Source organism: Alligator mississippiensis, chromosome 5, assembly GCF_030867095.1.
Source record: "Alligator mississippiensis isolate rAllMis1 chromosome 5, rAllMis1, whole genome shotgun sequence".
Classification (NCBI taxonomy): domain Eukaryota; kingdom Metazoa; phylum Chordata; order Crocodylia; family Alligatoridae; genus Alligator; species Alligator mississippiensis.
The window spans coordinates 34,533,001-34,554,332 of record NC_081828.1 but is presented as its reverse complement, the minus strand read 5'-3'; the positions used below and the strand labels follow the sequence as shown (position 1 = coordinate 34,554,332).

At 41.6% G+C, this 21,332-nt stretch overlaps 1 protein-coding gene across 1 annotated transcript in view; it reads left to right on the top strand.

The window, feature by feature from the left end:
• Positions 1 to 21,332, top strand: part of CNN3 (calponin 3) — a 35,317-nt gene that overhangs the window by 12,465 nt on the left and 1,520 nt on the right. The window contains exons 2-6 of the mRNA XM_006266549.4: positions 17,322 to 17,443; positions 17,891 to 17,957; positions 18,997 to 19,134; positions 20,183 to 20,299; positions 20,982 to 21,128. Coding sequence (XP_006266611.1) covers positions 17,322 to 17,443; positions 17,891 to 17,957; positions 18,997 to 19,134; positions 20,183 to 20,299; positions 20,982 to 21,128 — 591 coding nt within the window. The remainder of the gene's footprint in view (positions 1 to 17,321; positions 17,444 to 17,890; positions 17,958 to 18,996; positions 19,135 to 20,182; positions 20,300 to 20,981; positions 21,129 to 21,332) is intronic.

The window sequence follows — 21,332 nt, the reverse complement described above, 5'->3', positions numbered from 1 at the left end:
GCTGCCCCCTGCTGTTCAGGTCCCAGGACTCTACAGGGAAGCAGGGGGTGGGGCTTCCCTCCACTTCCAGCAAAGTCCTGGGACCTGGGCCAGGGGCAGCGGTGAAGGCAGCCAGCTGCATCACGCAGGGTTTCTCCCAGTGGTGCACAAGTGCAGGAGCTGCGCATACGCTGTGGGGAGTGCCGCATGATAGAGGCAGGCTGACCTGGCTGTGCTCCTCATCCCCATGCGCAGTGCTGTCTGAAGCCACATGCTGCTGGGCAGCAGTGCCTGTGCAGGCCCTTAGTACCCCCGCCTGCTGTGGGTGCTGAGTACTATGGAGGGAAGTGTGTGTGTGTGGGGGGGTGTCCCCACACTTCCCCACCTTCCCTCACACCCACGCTCTACCCAGCCGAGCTCCTGCCACCCCCCCAGGCATGGGCTTCGTGTGTCACCAGCACTAGCCCCGTGCTCCACTCTCCTGCCTGGCTGCAGCTCCCCACCCCTGCCGCTTCCCTACGTGGTGCCTGGAGCAAGCGGGACAGTGAGGAAGCAGAGCTGGTCCACTGGTGGCTACAGCCATCATAGCTCTATATAATCATTTTATGTGAATGCAGAAGACATTGTTACATACTTGTCTAACTTTTTGCTGCTATTTTGGAGGGACTTTGCTCTAAAACCTTGCAGTAGTAGTCTACACTAAAAAAAATAAAATAAAATAAAAGGAAAAGAAGCCGTGATCATCTCCAGGAAATAACAGAAGATGCTAAAATGTCAGTGTGAAGTTTTTTGTCAGACTGCCTCAGTAGAATCCTTTCTGCAAAAGGGCAACTCAGGGTATGGAATATAAGTAACAAGCAACTATTATTCATCTAAAAACTGAAATCCAGCTCCTTGTTAATGGAACACAGCAAACATAATGATGCAACAACACTGAACATTAAGAACAAAGAGTTGATTTCTTGGATAAAGGAGAAAATTTGGAAAGTTAAGTGTAACCAACCAATTTGGATTTTGACCAAAAAACCAGGGTTCTTTTTAACCCTAGTGTAGCTTTAAGAAGCTAATGCCTAAGGTCTTTACATTTAATCTGAAGTAAGCATTATTCTGAGCAGTGTTTACCAATGCCTTGTGTGTGTTTGTTTTATTTTTAAAGACCTAAATTCAGCTGAAGTGTCTTGTACTTCCTTTGAAGTAAAGAACCAAATTAGTGGAAGGCTGCTTTAATTGGTCCCCTCCCCACTGCTCTGTGAGGGAAAGAAGCAGCTGGGGGGCAGGGAGCCAAACCCCTGCCCCCCTGCATGCCTGTGATTGTGCCTGACCACTACTGCCTGTCTTCTGTGCCTGCCCCCCCCTGCAGTTTACCTTCCGCTGCACCTCTAGTGGTAGGCAGCAGCAGCAGTGGCCCCAGCTGGGCCAGGTGGGGACTAGAGCAAGAGCAGAAGTTAAGGGGGACACAGTTGGCGGAGGAGCAGGGAAGACTGCTGGTTATCCCACACCCACCCCACGGCTTCCCCTGTGCTCTCCCTAGCCACGTGTGCCTTCCTTGCCAAACAAGCCATTCAGGCTTGCTCCAAGCCTGGGGCCAAAGCCATTGCTGAGCCACTGCTTGCCTCAGGCTGGTACTTGCCCCCTCACCCCCATATTGGTGGGAAGGGGGGTAGGGGGACCTAGTTTTGGATTTGAGTAAATATGGTAATAGAACTAACTGAAATTAAAATATTCTTACTGTACCTGCAAACTTACTGCTGTCACAGGTTGGTTTAACATTTCAGTAAGCTTGAATCCAGGGTGCTTAGCTAAGAGTGCTGTGAGTTTAGTGGTTTGACTTCAACATTTCTGCAGCAAGTGTCCTATTTAGTATTTTTGAATTCAGTAAACCATAGTAAGTTCAGACCTTAATGTCATGTTCATAATTTTGCATTTTAATTTATTTAAAATAAAATATTTTTAATTTCAAAAATCATTTTTGATACAGAGTCTAATTTAAAATTTTATTAAAAAACACTTTTTACCAGCTTTTCTGTTAGCTGTGGAATTCCCAGTACTCCATATAATTCTATCTTTGTGAATTACATAAAGAAGAGAGTCTTTGCAATAGAAAACCATTTTTAAATACAACAATCTTGCTGTAATGCTGTTCAAAAAGTTTGTCCCATAAAGCAGATGTTAATCCATCAATCTTCCAGGCAGTCTCAAAAGTCTTCTAGTCAATTAATAACATTAATGGAAAATGTATCCTTTTTGGAGTTTGTTTACTTTCAATTTAATTTTAAATCATTTAACTTGAGATGGTGTACATAAGAAAAGGAACAGATCCCCTTTGTGCTGGCTTAATATGATATATAGATCCAGCCTTAAAAAATTTAAACTGGCCTAGAATCAAAAAGATGCTAAATCATTAAAGATTGCTTTCTAAGAATGAGGGTGTGGAGCTCTTGGCATCTGTAGGTTAATCTCTGTTGGAGATACCTTGAGAACAGTACAGTCTTTCCTACCTAGTCTAAATGGAATTTATCTGAACATTGCAGGGGAGATATAAAGGGTAATTAAGAACCAGGGATATACATGTTACACATTGTATCTTGCTGCCTATTTACCCAACAATAAACATAACTTCGAACATGGGTGTCAATCTATGTGGCCACACAGGCCAGATGAATAGCACAGGGCTGTGGGCTGCATTAGGCCCCCAGACACAAAGACTTCCTCCACATTCCTTCACATGGTAGATCCATTCTGGCTGGTCTTGGACAGTGGTGCACATGGCATCTACTCCCAACTGGTCTGGGACCCATGCTGCACACCACCCACATCCTGGAGCAGATGCCATGAATGATGCATCCCAGACTGGCTGGAGCAGGGGCACTGGGCATTGGGTCTGATAAGTTGACTGGGGGGGGATGGTGCTGGATCTGACTTGCGGAGTGAAGGATGGCCCCAGACTAGGCTACTGCAGGCCAGCACCAGGGGAATAGGTAATGGGCTCTGTGGGCTGGATCCAGCCTGCAGGCCAGACCTTTGACATTCCTAACTTAGAAGCTCTTTTTGAGCAACTTTTCCTCAAGAGTGGTTGATTTAAAGAGTTTCCAAGTACCAAATGCAGTTAGTTGTCATGCCATCACATTTGGTAAAAAGAAGGGGGAAAGAGACTGCAGCTCAGAGACCCACGCTCGTAGTAGTAGTAGCAATATGGTGGTTCCACCAAAAGAGAGATGAATGTGGCATTGAGTACATCTGAAGGACTGAAGAGGTCAAAAATGCAATTCTTCTGAATCTGCTACATGTTTAAAAAATGGTGATGAGAGAGAAAAGGGGGTACCACGCTTTAAAGAATAAATGGGTTTAGAGAATTGCTTCTTTGATACCAGGGTACTAAATGTATACCAGGCTACCAGTATATTCATAGAAATGAACTTTTTGTGTGATATTTATGAAACATAGCTTTTGGCACCTTCAATGGCATTGATACAAATACCCAAATGATGTCCAGTTACAGAGTAGTATTATGATGAACTTGTCCGATGCCTGTATTTTAGGAATACTGGAACACTGGTTGCTTGATTATAGTCCTATTTGTTAGTGGGTTAAATTCTCTGGGTAGCTAATAATGCCTGTTTCTAGGAAAAGTTTTGAATGGATTTGATAAACTCCAGTCAACCTACTGGAGGGGACCAGGCAAAGGCTCAGCATTTGAAAGGTTACTTTTGGCAAGGCTGTGGCTCACTTCCTAAACTGACAAGAGAGAGTAGGAGGGGGAATCCAGATTTCTTGTTGCAGCAAAGGTCTTTTTGAACAACTAAAAGCTGAAGCTAATGAACAAGAGGAAAGACCATTGCCAGGAGGAAAAGGGGTTATATAGTGCAGAAGAGTCCTGTTACTGAAGGATACTGTCTGTGACCCAGAGGGCTTTTGCAAGGGATGAGGAAACAAGAAACATTCTTGAATCTAGGAGTTATGCTTTACAGCTTTAATTGAATTTTGTGCTTTTTCTTTGAGTAAAACATGTTTAAGATGTTCCTTTGCAATGTTTTTATGTTCTGTGATAATTAACACAAATAGCCTTTAGGGGTGTCAAACTTACCCCAGGCCCTTAGCCAAATTAGGACCATGGGGGCTCCTCTCAGACTGGATCAATGGATCAGGCAGCAGCTGTGGTGGTTCTGGCTCTAGGAGTAGCAACCTGGGTTGGGGATCAGGTGGCAGCAGAGCAAGCAAGCCCTCACTTGCTCCCTTGTCACTTATGGCCAAATTCACCAGGGTCCAGGGACCCTGAATTCTGTGACTGGCTGTGCCCTGCAGCATGTGGTGGCCCATCGGACTACCAGCAGGCCAGATAGAATAGCTCTGTGGGCCAAATTCTGAGACCCCTATGTCAGAGAGTTAGAACTGTAAACCCATGAAGGAGGAACACTTGGAAGGCAGCCCTCAGCTATTGGATTCTTGGGGGCCAGCCCAAACTCTGCAGTGTATGAAGCAGCACTAAAGTGTGACTTTTTACATGAGGAGAGTGTGTGAGAGTCTAAGTTTACTAATCTACACACTACTTCTCTTGAGACCTAGACACTACAGGCTCTTGGGAACCTGGTGTTTGACTGCAAGGGAAGTTCACTCTATTCCACAGCATAGCAGCATGACCCGGGGGGGGGGGTGTACCCCCCCACCCCACCCCCACACACAACTATATATATATATATATATATATATATATATATATATATATATATATATATATATATATAAAAAAATCGTTTGTTAGTATATATAGTTTGTTAGAGGCTTTTGTAAAGAACTAGAATATTATTCATAGACTGAAAATAAAGGGGAAATCTTTTAATTTGGCCAGGAAAGGACAGTGAACATGAAGTACAAAAGCCTTTAAAAAGATTAATTTTTTTAACTTCTTGCAACATCTGTTGCAAAGATGTCTGTCAGCTGTTCGTTAGAAAAAGCTGGAGCATAGATGACTTGAGGCAGAATAGAGAACTTGCCTTCAGGTCAGGACTGGAATGATGTTTCTAGTTTTACAGGGCATACAAGTGAAGCAAAGTTTCAGGGACAGTCCATTCACTTCCAGTGTAAAAGGCAAACACTCAAGTTAGACCAGGAGTAAAAGAAACATGGAGGAGATATGGGTGATGACAAGGATTTATTTCTTTATAAATGCTTTTGGATGAATTGTGAATGAAATAGCAGGCAACTGTGGAAAAAATGGAATAATTTCCCTTACTTTATTGGGAAGGCCCTTACCCATTCACCAGTATATGGCTATGGGGCTTCTAGTTGTATAATAACTATGGAAATAATGTGAAACACATTTGCAGCAAGGCTTGTTTAAACTGACCCCAAAACATGCTGGAGGTTTAGGAGGTTCAGATTAGTTTTGGTCATTCCTTTCCCTCCCCTCCTTTCTTTTGAAGTTACAACCCAAATTAACTTTTACATAAGCTTGGGGGAGGGGAGGGGAGGGGAGGGGAGGGGAGGGCAGCTGGGGAGTTTCCAGTGATGAGATCTGTAAATTGATGAGATTTCAAGCAGCCGTATGAGCTCTGCTTACCTGGCTTGTTTTGTTTTTTATACAAATAAAAATCATACCACTGATGTCAAGCATATGAAGTGGATGATATCTTTGAACATTTTGTTATGTAAGGGGGTAATCTAGCATTAGACTTATTCAGCATGCTTTCTGCCAGCACATTGAACATTATAGCTTGTAACTGCAACAAAATGTTCTTTGAAACGGACAGTGGTTCACATCATGATTGCTCTTATTTCTTCAAGTACCATTTTTGCTTGGTCAAAATGGAGGTATTTTAAATTACATTTTCTTTTCTCCCCTTCATTTTGCATTTACAGCTTCTCCTATAGGAATTTTAGGCCAGACGAAAGTTTACTTATTGGAAGCCAAAATAAACTGACAAAACCACCCCTGATTGAGCTTTTTTGGGTATCTTTTCAGTCCTTCCCAACCCCAACCTGATCAAAATGAACTCAGATCTTAATGGTTTGAGAAGGAAACTGTAACAGTGGAAACTAAAACTCTCTAGACAGTGTGATCTGTCAGTGTAACTACAGTGTATCTGAAGACTTTTCTGACTTAAAAAAAGGCAGTACACAGGAAAGTGTTACTTGTTTCTCTCCATTTTTTTAGGTTGACAGTTTAAGACACACTTTTATCCTATAACATTTAAATCATTTATGTTTTAAAACAAGAAAATCCGCCTCAGAAGTAAAGAGTAAAGCAGTGACATGAATTATGGATTAGGAAAAGAGTTGCTACTTGCTTGACAACAGGTGTTTTTAAGTTTCTGTGACAGTATCTACATGTTTCTTCACTCTGGCAACATGCTAAACTCTTGCATGTGGCCTGTGAAGATGCATACTGAAATGGTCTCTGTTGAAGTGATAACTAAAGCAGGTGGAGCTACTGTAAGTGAAATCAGAGTCTGAATGTCAAATTCTGCTGTTCAGATTGACAGTCGTGTTTTTACTACATTGCAACCCCTTTTTCAATCTTCTTATGAAGTGTATTTTGGGGCTGGTAGTTCCTAGTTTCTGTTTATTATAACATTGCTTGTGACTTCTCGGAGAGAAGCTTTTGTGAACCCATTTGTCCCCCTCAGCTCCACTATTTCCACCCTTTCTGAGAAGTTGGAACTGAGCTTTTTGCAGCTGCAGTCAACAGCTTTAATATCTAACAGCCTTGTATACCAGGCAAGAAAGTTCCTGATCTTGTTCCTCCCCCTTGTTTTGTTGTCAATGGAGAAAGGGAAGGTAGAGGGTCCCAGCAGAGACCAGAGCAAACCAGATGCCTGCCTGCTTGACTGGTAGAGGCTGAGGCTGTGTCCTGAGCATAGTCTCCAGTTTAAAGACAAATATACATTAGAAACAAGCAAGCTTGGTTTAATTTCTGAGTCAGAAAGTAAATCCAGTTTTCCATGAAGGAAAAATTTTGGTCCACAAAACAACTTCCTAAACTTAACTGGACAGATTTTTATTTTTATTTGTATGTAGTACCATAAGGCTAGTGGTGTGTGAACAGAATATTAGCATACATTCTGGATTGAATTATATGCTCCCATATTCCAGACCATCCTCCACCTCTCCTTTCAATCTCTCTTTTTTTTCCCTTAGGAAAAAAACACCCTTTTTTTAATGTCATTTTAAGCAAGTGTATGCACCCTGCCAAATTTTCCCAATAAGGGATATTCACATAATAAAATCAAGAATTAAATACAGTATTAATTTTCATATTTCATCAGAAATATGCAAGGAGGCTTATGCATAAGCTTTTTTTGCACTGAGGAAAAGCTCTAGCCATGTCTCTGCTCTAAGTTGTGCAGCTGGTTTCCTTTTTAAGGACAGAAGATGCAATGAAATGACAACATACTATTTTTCCACTCATATTTATACAAGAGACCATGTCTACATGGGAAGTTTTAAACTTACCATGCCTGAGAGCTGTGCCCTCAAGCATGTTCAGCCCCTTCATGCAAGTTGCCTCATAAACCAAAAGAAATACAGCTGCATTGCTTTGGCAGTCCAGCTAAGCTAATTGTTACTGCCTGGTGACAATCGGTTAGCTTTTTGCTCCCTCTCCTCCCATGCTAATTCACCTGTGCTCAGTGCTTGCATGGATGCTGTTACATTATTTCCAGCCCAGGCAGAGTAGTGTGGTATGCTGCTCCCAAGCACAGTAAATTTACCATGTAGATGTGGGTATACATACAACTGTATGTATCTTGAATTTGTTAATGTTTAAAATAACTGCTGGATACCTGTATCAGGAGACTTGAATTCATGCTCACAGAGTAAGTTCCTTAGGTAAAGATTACAATATTTATATCAACCTGTCTTCAAATACAAGAGAGGCTACAGCACACTGAAAAGGTTGTAGATGTGCTTTTGATGTTGCCTTTGCATTGTCCTTCTTGTGTAAGACTATCATAGTGTACCGGTTAGGAGTTTTAAGTTGCAATCCTGGTGCTCAGGCTTACTGTGGCATTCCCATGGGCAAGTTACTTTAACCTGACTGCTCCTTAAAGCCATCTCAAAGGGGAGTTTTAAGACTTAATCACTCATAAGTTTTTAATGTGGTGAGATGATATGAAGCATCCCAGGTGATTGATTAAAAGTGCTATCATCATACTGTTTTCTTTCACTTACCACACTCTCGCTGTTCTTGGTGCTGATATTTTTGGGTTGTGCCTACCTTCTGGTGGCTGTCTGAAAGTTGGAGCAAAATTCTTTAGAGGTACATATCGTATTGGCACTGATAAAAGGAAAATTGATGTTATTGGCAGTCAGCATTTTTTTTGGCTGATGTGGCTGATAATGTCGCCAATAAATGCCATGTGCATGTTTAGCCACAGCATGCATGCGGACAGCTTGGAGAGCAGCGTCTAGCTGGTAAGTGTGTTGGGGGTGGGGAAGGAATGGGGGGGACAACTGAGGCCCCTGCAGTGAGGGAAGGAGTGAGGCTGAGGCTGTGTGTGGGACGGCACTGTGAGTGGGGGGGGCAGCTCCCACTGCTGCATGCATCCCTGGGGGAGCCATGGCATGAGGGACATGTGCCCCCCTAGATCTGTGTGTGGGGTGAGAGTGGGCTGCCACTGGGGCCAGGGGTGATGCCAGGCTCTTCCCGGTGTGGGAGGACTGGGCTGGGGCTGCACTCGGGGCAGGCGACAGTGGCAGCCCCCACTTCCCAGTGTCACTGCTGCGGCACAGCCCCAGCCCAGCCCTCCCACCAGGAAGAGCCTGGCACCACACCGCCCCTACCCTGCACACAGATTGGGGGGGCACATGTCCCCATGGCTCCCCCAGGGGTGCGTGCAGCGGTGGGAGTTACCCCCCCTTCCCCATGCCCCCTGGATTTGTTGCTCATGGCTCCGTCCTGGAACCAGCCCCAGCCCCACACCCTCCCTCACCACAATGGCCTCAATCTGCCCCTTCCCCCCACCAAGAGACTTACCAGCCGGACACTGCTCTCCCAAGCTGCCGGGCTGCATATTGATAATTGGATCAGTATCAGCTGATATGGCTTGTTAATAATCAGCCATCAGTATTGGCCCAAAAAATCTTCATTGGTGCACCCCTAAAATTCTTCTGGTTGTGTTAGTTTAAAAATTCCATTTCTTTAAAATTGTTGTGGTACTTCTCCCCCTCCCCCCCATAATGGCAGCTGAACTTCTTAAACTTCAAATTTGGCATATGTAGTCCTTAAAGTGTATGCTCTGAAAAGCTGTACAATAAAGAACAATTGAAAGTCCATTTGTGATCATGGACAGTATGAAGTATTGCTATGTTTTAAAATTAGGATATTAACCTTGAGTGTTCTTTACTGTCAGATTTATCCGAAGCCAAGACAACTTTAAATTTTTAAAAGGACCCCCCCCCCCTTATAATTATTCTATACATGAAAAATTATAAATGTATTACAATTCTCCATATATAGAATCTAATGATTGGAGATCTCAAGTGCAGACCCCAGCCAGTTGCCCTGCCCCTGCCAGCCACTCCCTCCCCTGCACTCTCCCCATCCCTGTGTGGTGGCTCTGGCTGCAGCCCAGCCAGAGTAGCAGGAGCTCCTCTCATGCTGTGTGATCTCCCCTGCAGTTACCCCTCAAACTTCACAGTTTCCCCTGTGCTTTCCCTGCTGTACACCCCCTCCCCCATGCTTCCCAGGGGCTCTGACCACATGGTCTCTCCTGTACTGCAGGGGTTTTCAACCTTTTTTAGTAAGTGGCCCCCTGGTGGCTGGAGGCGGGGGGTGTGGCGTGCGGCCAGAGCATTGGCAGCGCGAGGCGGTGAGAAGCAGCGGCAGCTGCTGTGTGCACGCTTTCCCCCTCCCCGTCACCTCCACCCTAGCTGGCACTGCTGCCCTCACACCCCCCTCTCCCCTGCCCTGTCCCTGCTCCTGGGAGGCAGAGGTGCAGGGTGGTGGCACTCCATTCCTGCCTGCCTGCGTGTACTCCCAGCTGACAACCCCTGCTGTACCACATTTTCCCTTGTACTTCCCCCATTGCATAAGCCATTCCAGCCAGGGGCAGTCACCAGGGCCAGAGCCACAGCAGCTGCCTACCCCAGGGTGGTACTTGAATTTAAGACAAAGAGGTATTTTCCACCTTTGGGGGTGTTTATTTTGGATTTGAGTGAATACAGTCTTTTGGTATTGATCCGCTCTGGTCCCTTATATGTTTGTTGGGTGGTGGGGGGAGGGGCAGGGCAGGGAATGGGAACTGGACCAAATTAGCCAAGATGACTTGAGCTGTTTCCTGGAATCTAATTAGTTGTTTTTATCATTAAAATTTGTGTATGAGGGTGAGGAACATGGGTGGGGGTGAAGGTGGGTTAAGCCTTTTAGAAAATGGTGCTCTAGTTGACCAGAACAGAATGTATCAAGCTGGAAAAGGAAGGATCCTGTATTTTCATCCTGTAAAATAAGATCCCTATCAACCTACAGGAGAATGAACAAGTGTGTATAACATCTAGAACTCTGGAATGAAAAGTGTGTGGGGGGGGTAATGTATACATGTAAAGTGTTACTATACTGTACTTCATTCTTCACTGTGACCCAAAGACATCAGTTTAGCCTGAGTGAAAAAATACATTAGCATCCATTCAGCTATAACTTTGAAATTCTAAGCATGATTTAGAAGTTGTGTGACTTGATTTGACAGCATACATTATAAGGATGAATTGTCCATGTACTCATCTCACCCTTTTCTTACTGTCCAGTGGATGTTAAGTTCCGGTATCCATTCTCCCCTTAAACCACCTCCAGGAAATAAATATTTTCATTTCTTTTTTTTAAATTTATAGTTGATATTGTTTACAAGTAACATGACATTTCCATACTGAAAAATTGGAGGGGGTTTAGTTGAATTTCCAGTACCCTAAATATAACAATGGTTTCCTCTGTCATCAGTTAGGTAATTTCTCCCTTTGGTTGCATACATCTTCTACATAGCATTAAGATGACAGAGGAAAAGGTGTTCAATCATTACTTAAAATTACTTAGAGTTCTTACTTTTATTGCGGGGTGGTGGTGGTTTGTTTTGTTTTTTTGTTTGTTGTTTTTTGTTGTTGATGCAACATTAAACTTGCAGGGGAGCTCATACCAGTCAGGAGAAGGCCAAAGTCCCCCTCCGGAGCACAGCACATGGTAGCTTTAGCCCTTGCTAGGTAATGCAGCAGTGTTGACACTGCTGACTGGCCAAGCAGGGGATGAAGTTTCCATGTATTCCTTCCCCAGGAGGGAACCGAGCCTGAACTGGTGGAAGGGGGTAGATGGGGGGGGGGCAAAAGTGCAGAGGAGGGGCAGGAGGTCTTGACCTAGGCTCAGGGCCAGAGTCAGAGTTGCAGCAGCTGCCTACCTGCCCACCCCTGGGTTTGTACATGAATCTGTAAGACATATTGAACACAGTAGTGCACACTTTCACAGTTTTTTGGACAGTGATAAAATAGCTTAATTTGTCCTTTTTCAGTGAAAATACTTCCAGTTAATAGAGGCAGAAGGCAGGGAAGGATGATACCTTTTCATTTAGAAAAGCAGAAGTTTTTGTAGGTGACAGCAAATGTAGTCAGACGCTATGAAATCAGTTACTTGAAGGTGCCATCATGCCCTGCCTTCTGCGAAACTTCAGGCTAACACAGCTAACTACTTCTTTCAGTTAATAGTGAACAGGCAAACTTTTAAAATTCTTGCTTCCTCAAATAGGGTTGGAGTGTTGTAGCTGTGATGTTCCAGGAAATATGCAAGAATCAAAGGATTTTTTTTCTTTTCTGGGGGGGTTGTATCTTTTAATGAACCAACTGTTTTGTGTAATGATTAACTGTGCCTTAGTACATCCAGTATTTGAAGTTGTAAGTTTGAGTAGATAACACGAAAAAAGAAAATCACATACACTTCCTTGTAATAAACGCTTAAACTGCCGATTCTTAGACACCTTTGTTGCAACTTGAGATGTTAATGCTTAGAAACGTGTCTTCAGAAAGAAGTGAAATTCTGGTTTAAGCATATAAATTATGCAAGTGCTGACAAAAGTAGTTAATGTCTACTTTAGAAGAAAATATTAGAAAGTCTGTTACACTGCATCATGGAAAGGAAGGTATAAGTATGCAGGAATTAAAAGTTTTATGTATACATGTAAATTTTTTTAAAGTTGTAATCAGTGAGCTATTTGAGCAATAGTATGATTAAGGACTGTGCTATAATGCAGATAGGAAATTAATTAAAAATAACCTGAATACTTAATTGTATAGCATTCATTTAATTATGACCTTGCTTGCTGAAATTAATTTGTAGTGCTCAGTAGGCTTCTTTTGCTTTAAGTTTTCCATGTACATTTTACAGAGTCATTTTCTAGAAGGATTTCCAAAATACCAGATTCATAGCAGCTTCATAATTAGTACTGTAGATGAAGCTCATTAACTGTTTCTTTTTCTTTACTGGAACATGCTTTCTTTTGCCACAGATGTAATTGTAAAGACTTTCGAACATATTCAGTTGTAAGTAGGGCACTTTAAAAAGGATCAGATGTTGGCTCTCAAGCTAGTAATAATGGAAAAAAGGAGTCTTAGAATTTTTCGGTGTATTAAAGCTTCCAGTTCTTTCCTCCTAGATAACATCAAAAAGAAAGTTGGAAAAAATCTGGCAGATTGCATGTGGAAAACTTGAAAATATTTCCTAATTTAGTATTAGAGCTCTTTATCCTGCGTCACTAAGACCAAGAGATCTGTACCTTCAGTATGACAGTATAGTATCCTTGATCCTCTGTGCCCGCATAACACATAAACTCCCTATTGTTTAACTGCTTGTCACATATTTAGAGCTTGTTTTCAGTTAGCTCTTTGCAGTTCCTAGCAGGCTTTTTGGATGCTTTGTATATAACAGTCTTGAAAGAAATTGCCACCATTCTTCCCTTGGACTCCTAATACAGTCTAGTTTTTCACCTAGTCTTTGCTGAGTGCCATCAGTGAGTCATGTAATCCCAGAGAAGCAATCATGGTAATATTGTATTACCATGTAATCACTGGAATTGACAGTAACTCTGGCACTCAGTGCTGATATGACTCTTCACAATAAATGTGATTTCACCCGCCCCTGCCTTTTTGCATGTCCATAGATAAACATTATGCTTACAGATTGGAAGGCACTTTACATGTCTTAATGGACATGAACTGAAAACCGTTGGAACAACTGCAGCTTGGGCCTGCATTTTTCATGTGTGCCTTCCACTCAAAGTCAATAAGTTTTTTGGGAGGTTGGTAGGATTCCATCTGGCTGTTTCTTAGTTATCTGACTATGGGGTTGAAGGAAAGGCATTTCATGCTCAGCTTACTACTTCATTTTGATGCATCAAACTTGGAATGTACTTACTACTCGACAAGGAATGTTTTTCTAATAGGTTTAAAAAAAAAAAAAGTGGTCTAGAAATAAAAATGGAAAACAAATTGCTTTATGCAGATTATAGTCTTTAATTCCCTTCCTCACTGACTTGCATAGTGTGTGCACAAGGTGGTTTTTTCTGAGAGATAAATATGTATCTTCAGTATTTCCTTGCATGATTTTTCAACCTAGTTTCTACCTATCCTTTTAAAAAGGGAGCAAATTGGGCTGGGGAATTTTAGTGGTATTTAAAGTACGAAAATGAATTGCTGATCACAAGGAATAGTATATACTACTTTGTACTAGGATGTCTTGATCATTACTGAAATGATAAAATGTGTTAGCACTATCCTCCTGGTTTAACACAATTAAGACTTTATGCAAACTCAGGCACATATTGTTGCCTTAATTAAAGTTCTACTCAAGGGTAGGCAAAGCATAGGCTTTTAGCAGATTTTAGATTTAAAGTTGAAAAAAGTGTAAGGTTGCTTCAATGTCACCCTCCCATCCAAGTGAGCTACTGTGTTATCTCTTTTTAAAAAATGTTATTTTAAGGGAGACAGTGAAGGGGGGCTTATATGGTGGCCATGCATCAGTCATTAACCTGAATATTTTGTTCTGTGGAATACTGACCCCAGACTCGGTGCTTATTTGAGTGTGTAATTTAAACGTTGCACATTCAGACATGGCTTCTCTTCTGTTTCCTTTGTAAAATAAAGCATTTTGTCTGCAGCTGTTCTAAATAATAAAGTTGTCTTTGACTTTGAAGACCAGACTGATATATTAGAAAGTTGGAGGTAGCTTGTATACAGAGTTGGAGATATGTTTATTAAGAGACCTAGCCATTATGCTGGTTAAGGAACTAAGAAAAAGCCTTTGCAGACTAAGCAGTAGAGCTGAAAGCAGAAGGTTTGTGGGATATGGGGCTCACCAGAATCCACATACAAGTTATGTAAAAAGTAAATTGGTAAAATTTGGGGTGAATTCCAAAGAATTATTTTACAGCCTTTCTTTATAAAATGCTGAGGCTGACCCTACTGCATAGTGATGGTAAACACTGGTGAGCATGAAATGGAAATGACTGTGGCTGTGTTGCTTCTGAAGGATAAATGAGACTATACAACATGACTGCTTGGGTAGGTCTGTACCAATGTCTTAAGTAACATCCGAAATAAAGCATTTACTCTGCTGTATTTCAGCATTACAGTTTAAATTTTCTAACCTATGAAACCTGTATCCTACCTGCCTCAATCATGAATTTTTATTGAAGAATGAATTTTGAAACTCTTTTCTTTGCTGTGGTGGAACTGAAGGGCACGATGTCTGGCTGTGATTGCTGTAGCCCTGGCAGAGTTCCTAGCAGCTGTCACTCAGTCCATTTTTTGTCAAGACTTTTCCAGGATGTAAAACTAGTTTTGCTTCCTTTATGGAGCCATGAACTCTCACTAACCCTGCAAGTCGTGTAGTCTTATCTATAATATCAAACAAGAATGGTAGAATAGTAACTTTTGCAGTCTTGTGGCATTGTTCAGGGAAGGAAAATTATCTGGTCCCATTTCCCTTTCTCTTGGTTTGGAAGACAGGGCTGTCCAATGGGTATGTGTGGCCCCCTGAAGGGTTAACCTGCACCCACCAGACTCCTGTCTGGGTGCTGTTTCCCCCCACCCCCCACCATTGGTGTCCAACTGGTGCCACTGGAGTCTCTGGGCTCCCTCTTCCTCCCCCAAGCTCCCACTGCTTCTGAGGGCAGGATGCCAGTCAAGGGGCCCTGCCCACTGAGGGATTCTGGCACAGGAGGTGGGGCTGAGCAACGTTGTATAGCATGCAGCCCGCACACAATGGTGGAAAGACCTGCAGCCCCGAGCCACTCGGAAGTTGGACAGTCCTGTTCTAAGAGTAGGTGGAACACGAGAACTTCTCAGCTCTTCTGCAGTACTGTTCACTCGTACTTTTATCTGATTTATATTCTGCCTTCCCCAAGAAGGCTCAGGGTGCCTTTTTATAATAAGAGAAACAGAACACTTTTATAAAATAGGAGAATGACGTAATATTTTAAATAGGAACTATAGTCCTTATATTGTGCTGAAATTTAAGGATGGGTAACATCTGACAAATTATTCTAAGGCCAGATAAGAGAATGAGGGGTTATGGTCTTGACCGGGACCAGGACTCCTGATAACTGCTGCCATATAAATAACCCCGTAAGATGAGTAGAACACTTGGAAAATTCCTGAAGCAAACCCAGGGGCATAGAAATGTTCCACTCCCCTTTCAGAAGGTAAGATAGGAATCAGAATATGTTTTTAATTTAGTTTGTTGGGGTTTTTTCCTTTTCTTAGTCTATTAACATTTGTGGATTGCTGAGGTTAAAAAAGCAAATGGAGTTGTTCATTTTTAACCTTGTACTCGGATTTAGTCTGATCAGCATCATGCTAAAAGTACAGCCTTTTCTGTGCTGTTCTGAGAGTAAACAGCAAGTCCAAAATTTTCAGTCCTATTTAAATATATAGCATTTTGCAAGCCTGTTAAGAAGCAGAATGCAGTTCTAGTTCAGCTGGGCAGATTTCCATGGTCAGCAGGATTAGGTTTATAATCTGCACTTTGGTAAACCCAACAGTCAAGTATCTCATTTAAATTTGTTCATGGAAGTTGTTGCAAAAAAGTCTAACCACATTTAGGTAAGGTGCTTTAATGGCATAAACCAGAGATAGGCAATTATTTGGGCTGGAGGGCCACTTAATCAGTTTTGATATTTTCTCAAGGGCTACATTTCTGTCTTGCCCCGATCCCTGTGCTGCCTAGAACTGTAGCATGCCCTGGTCCCCACCCCAACCTGGAACGTGCCGCTTGTGTCCACAGCTTATGCTGACCCCACCCAGCGTGCCAGAAGCAGCCCCAGGCGGGTGCCAGCATCAGCTGTGGACATGGCCAGCAGATTCCAGGTGGGGACGATGGGGGTGTCTACCCAGGTCTACAGCTGACACCGCTGCATCAGTGCTAAGTGAAAGCAATCCTGCCTGCCTGGTGCAGTGGAAACATCCTTGCCTGCCCAGCATCACACAGCAGCCAGAGCCGCCAGCTGACTGCAGGCTGGATAAAATTAGTTAATGGGCTGGATCTGGCTCGTGGGCTGTATTTTATCCATCCTTGGTATAAACTACTAGGAAAAGGTGCCTTCTGTGGGCCAAAGATATTTCTCCATGAGGCAAGTTTTGCTGCTATAGCTTACTAGCTGTGTTAGTCTGAAGTCAGGCAGAAGACAAGGCAGAGCTGCGCTTAAGGGTGTAAACATGTCCCTGAGAGAGTCTTTTGTTCTGGGATCCTACAGACTACAGATCTGTTGTCCCCTCTGGCTAAAAACAGATATTGGAGTTCTCCTGAGAGAGCTGTATACCCTGGGATCCTACAGACTGCAAGCCCACAAGTGTTCCTATACAACCCTATAACAACTAACTTTCCTGTAGTAGGAAGGGGCAGAAGAAAGCCGTACAAGGATTCACTGTAAGTCCTAAAACAACAAAGGACTGTTTTTACCCAGTGTTGACCATTTTTTAAAAAGAAAATTCTTTGTGGTGTGTCTAATCTGTTATCTAAGCAAGATCCAAAACTTTCTCACAAGGGGAATGCTTTTTCTTCATATTTAATCCTGTTTTCCTTGCTGCAATTTTAGAGCTTCTGTTGTATGTTTCCAAAGATGCTTTTGTGACTCGAGCATATGAAAACGAATATTCTTTAGCTAGGTGCTAACCCTATTTTATACATTTTCAAGATATTTCTAGCATTAAATGGTGTTTACCTGAATCTGACACTTTTTTTTTTTTTAACTTTATTTACAAATATAAGAAATGCCCAAAAAGTTTCAGAATATCCTGGCCTGCAGACTAACATTAGAGCTGAATTAAAATGTTTCAGGACAAAGGACATTGATGTGTCTCACTGATTTATATTACAGATTGCACTGAAGTATGACCCACAAGTAGAAGATGATCTACGCAACTGGATAGAAGAGGTTACAGGGCTGAGCATTGGTGCCAACTTTCAGTTGGGATTAAAGGATGGTATAATTCTATGCGAGTAAGAAACATTCTTTTCTTGAATCGTTTTGCCCTTTCCTGTGTCTAGAGAGCACAAGATGGGGATTTCCCTTTGAACAGGTCAGTGCAGTCCTTTGTCTGAAAAAAGTTGCTACCAAGGGGAAGATGGTTTCCATATCCAAGTCCTCTTCTCTGAAGTAACAAACAGAATTGAAAATTGGGTCTCTGGTATTTCATCAAAAGTATTCTGAAAATCATCATTAGTACTCACTATTTAAATTCCATTCCTGATCTATGTATTAAACTTGCCAAATCACTTGGCTTTGAAAATCAGCATTTTAACATTAATTAAAAATAATTTCAACTCTTCTGCCTCAGGTCGGCACAAGCGTAGCATAAACAATAAAGATTTTTACATAACATCTACAGAAATGGTCTTAAAATGAGATTCGTTGTTTAAGCATTTAATGTTTTTTTTTTTCTCCAGACTTATAAATAAATTGCAGCCAGGATCAGTGAAGAAAATCAATCAATCTAAACTAAATTGGCATCAGGTAAAAAAAACAAACAAAAAAAAAAAAGCACCACTTCCTTTTATTATTTCTAAATTGTGACTGAGATCTTCCTCCTTATATTTTGCCAGTGTATGCTTAACTGTATGTGAACATTTTAAGAAAATGAATAAATAAACAATCCCTAATGTAGTGGGATTGCCTTCCAAGTGGTATGTCAGTATAAATGTTTGAAAAAACATGAAGTACTAGCAAATTTTCAGTGGAAAAGTGGAACGGTATTCCAAGATGTCTTTTCTTAAAAGCAAGGAGTATTTCAACTTGTGTATTATTTAAACCCTAATTGGAATTTTCCATTCAGCCAAAGCTTTTGGGAGTCATATGAAATACACTGCCCTGCAAGCAGTCATGTTCAGGGTGACTGCATGAAGTGGCTTCTTGCAGAAAAGGAATACATGTCTTTTTTTTTTTCTTTAATTACGCTTAGGTTTTTGGGGGCAGTCTTGGAATGAAGTAATCATATTTAAAAGGTTTTGTTACAAATGATTGACTATGTATCTTCTCTAGATATGCAAGTTGAAATCAGAATTAAACTATACATTTCTTTATAAGGAGTAGTCCGTCTCATACTGTAGGTTTATATTATGTTTGCAGTCCCTTGTAAAAGCTGTACTGCAGTTAGTCTGGGCAAAGTTGGCTGCCTTATCTGTTGCTGGTTCTAGCTGAGTATTACAAGCCAGTTAGCATTCCACTTTACCACAAACAAACTTTATAAAAAAACAAAAAAAAAATTAAAATATATATTCTTATCAAAGGCATTTGAAATAAACTTTATACTGATGGAGACTGCTCCCAGTCTAGATGAATTCTTGGTATACAAAATGAAAAAATCAAAATGCAGAACCAAGTAGAAGCAACCTGATTATTACTAGTCATTTTAACTATCCTGCCTGTATTTACTTTATTTAATCTCTGACAAAATCCTAACCTTGAAAAAAGGGCCTACCATACATTTTGCAGTTGTAAATATTTTCCAGAATGAAATGTTCAGTGTGCAGCTCACTGTTTTGTTTCTGTTTAGCTGGAGAATATTGGGAATTTTATAAAGGCCATCCAAGTTTATGGTATGAAGCCACATGATATTTTTGAAGCAAATGATCTTTTTGAAAATGGGAACATGACTCAAGTACAGACAACACTGGTCGCACTAGCAGGTCTGGTAAGTTCTTTTATTTACATAATATAAAATATATCATACACAGCTCAGGTGCATGCACCTTTCTAAGGTGTTCCCTTTATCACGTAAGCATAGAAAACTTAACATGGATCAGGAAGAAAGGAGTGATGGAGCTAGCTTCTCCTAGAGGTACTGAAGAAGCCCTACTTTGGGGATCTTGGCGTATCCTCTGTGTGAGGTGAGGATGGTGGGTAGAAAGGGCTATAGCTATGAATTTGCAGTTTTTAACAGAACAGAGCTCTGCTCAGCCCCTGGATACACACATGAGCACCAGGAAAAGTTAATGTAGTAGCATTAATTCATGCTGAATCTCCACCACAGCAGCCACTCAGAGCTGGTTAGAAACTTCTGTGACAGTTTTGTTGAAAAATTCTGGTTACTTAGAGCCCAAAACAGTTCATGCAAGCCATTTTGAGGAACTTCCAACAAATCCTAGGTAAGATTCTGAAGAAAACTGCTGGAATCCTGATGGATCCACCCCCAAAAAAGCTGGATGGAGTGGGATTTTGATAGTAGGACACTCTCTTGATCAGTCTGTTTTGTCCTGGGGAAAAGTACAGGGTTACAAAACCCTGTATTTCCTTTTGCATCCAGTGGTGGCTTATATCTAAGTTTTTGCCCTGTGACAGGGCATGGCAGCCAAGCCCATTTGTTACTGAAGATGAAGTCTGAAAACTGAGGTTGACTGCTAAATCTTCACTGCCTTCAGATTTGCTCTCCCTGTGTGTGTATAGATTTCTCAGGGTGACTGGATGCAAAGGGTCCCAATTTTTCCTATTCCTTTCTGAATTTTGGAAGGACTAGAAGTGCTGTGTCCTAGGAGGAGCGTAGATTCCTGGCTCAATCAAGGTGCTACACACATGAAATTACTGCTTTCCTTTCGGGAGCTAGGGCAGCACAGGACTGTTTTGCATTATATAGACACTTGCTTATAGTTGCCTTCAGCTTTGCATAGGGGTGCAACTCCATTGAGGAATTACCCTAATAACATATAACTTGAAAGCTGAATGTTCTCCCTCTCTTTATCTAGGCAAAAACCAAAGGATTCCATACTACAATTGATATTGGCGTCAAATATGCAGAAAAGCAAGCAAGGAGTTTTGACGCAGGAAAACTAAAGGCTGGTCAAAGTGTAATTGGCCTACAGGTAAATATCAGAAGATGCTTTCTCTTAGTTTGGTTTACCACAAACTTTAATATAATAGATCAGTTTCCTGAAGTGTCATTGATGAAAAATGCAAACTCAGCTAGAGCAAATTCTCATTCTGTTTTCAAACCATGAGGCTTTTTGTTTTTGTAAATGGTCGATAAGATTTCTTACATTAAATGACAGCTAAAGGAATTTTCTCTTCTAATGAAATCCATAATATAGTAAAGGTGGTGGAGGAGACCTCGGCTTCCTAATTACTACTCTAGGTATCTACTCTTTTGTCCAAGGAAATAGAAGTAAATTAGAAATTCCTGTTGGAGGCAGTGCTGCATTAATAGCAGAAGTTTTCTTCCCTCTGTTTTCCTACACCAGAAGTCCAGAACCTGTTGCAGCAAACTTTTAGTAGCATGATAGAAGAGCCTTTCACATTAAACAAACAGTTCAAGAATGACTTGGTGCACACGTGAAACTAGTAAACTAGCTCTAATCAATACAGTGTTAGATATGTGTTCCGTGCCATCACTGAAATGGGTCATTTAGATCAGTTTTATATTTGATTCAAAGATGCTCAGTGCACATATAGACTGTCAGTGACTGATTATTTGTCGTTGTCTGCCTGGAATAGTTCTCATTGCATGGATTGCATGTCTTTCCTCAATTTTTTTTTTTTTAAATAAAGATGGGAACCAATAAATGTGCCAGCCAGGCAGGTATGACTGCTTATGGGACTCGAAGACATCTCTATGATCCAAAAATGCAAACTGATAAACCATTTGACCAGACAACAATTAGCCTACAGATGGGAACTAACAAAGGGGCCAGTCAGGTAAGCAATGCTGCATGTCATGTAATATATTATGAAATCAGCTCTTATGAAACTGCCTAATTTTGGTGAGCAGGCCAGTGGCATACTGAAGGAGTGGCTTCATTGGGGAGTCCTCAGGTGAGAGCACAGGAAGGCAGATTTAATTAATATCTTGACGTAACTTGAAAGAGCCAAATTTCTTGTTGGCAGCTGACCTGATGGCCC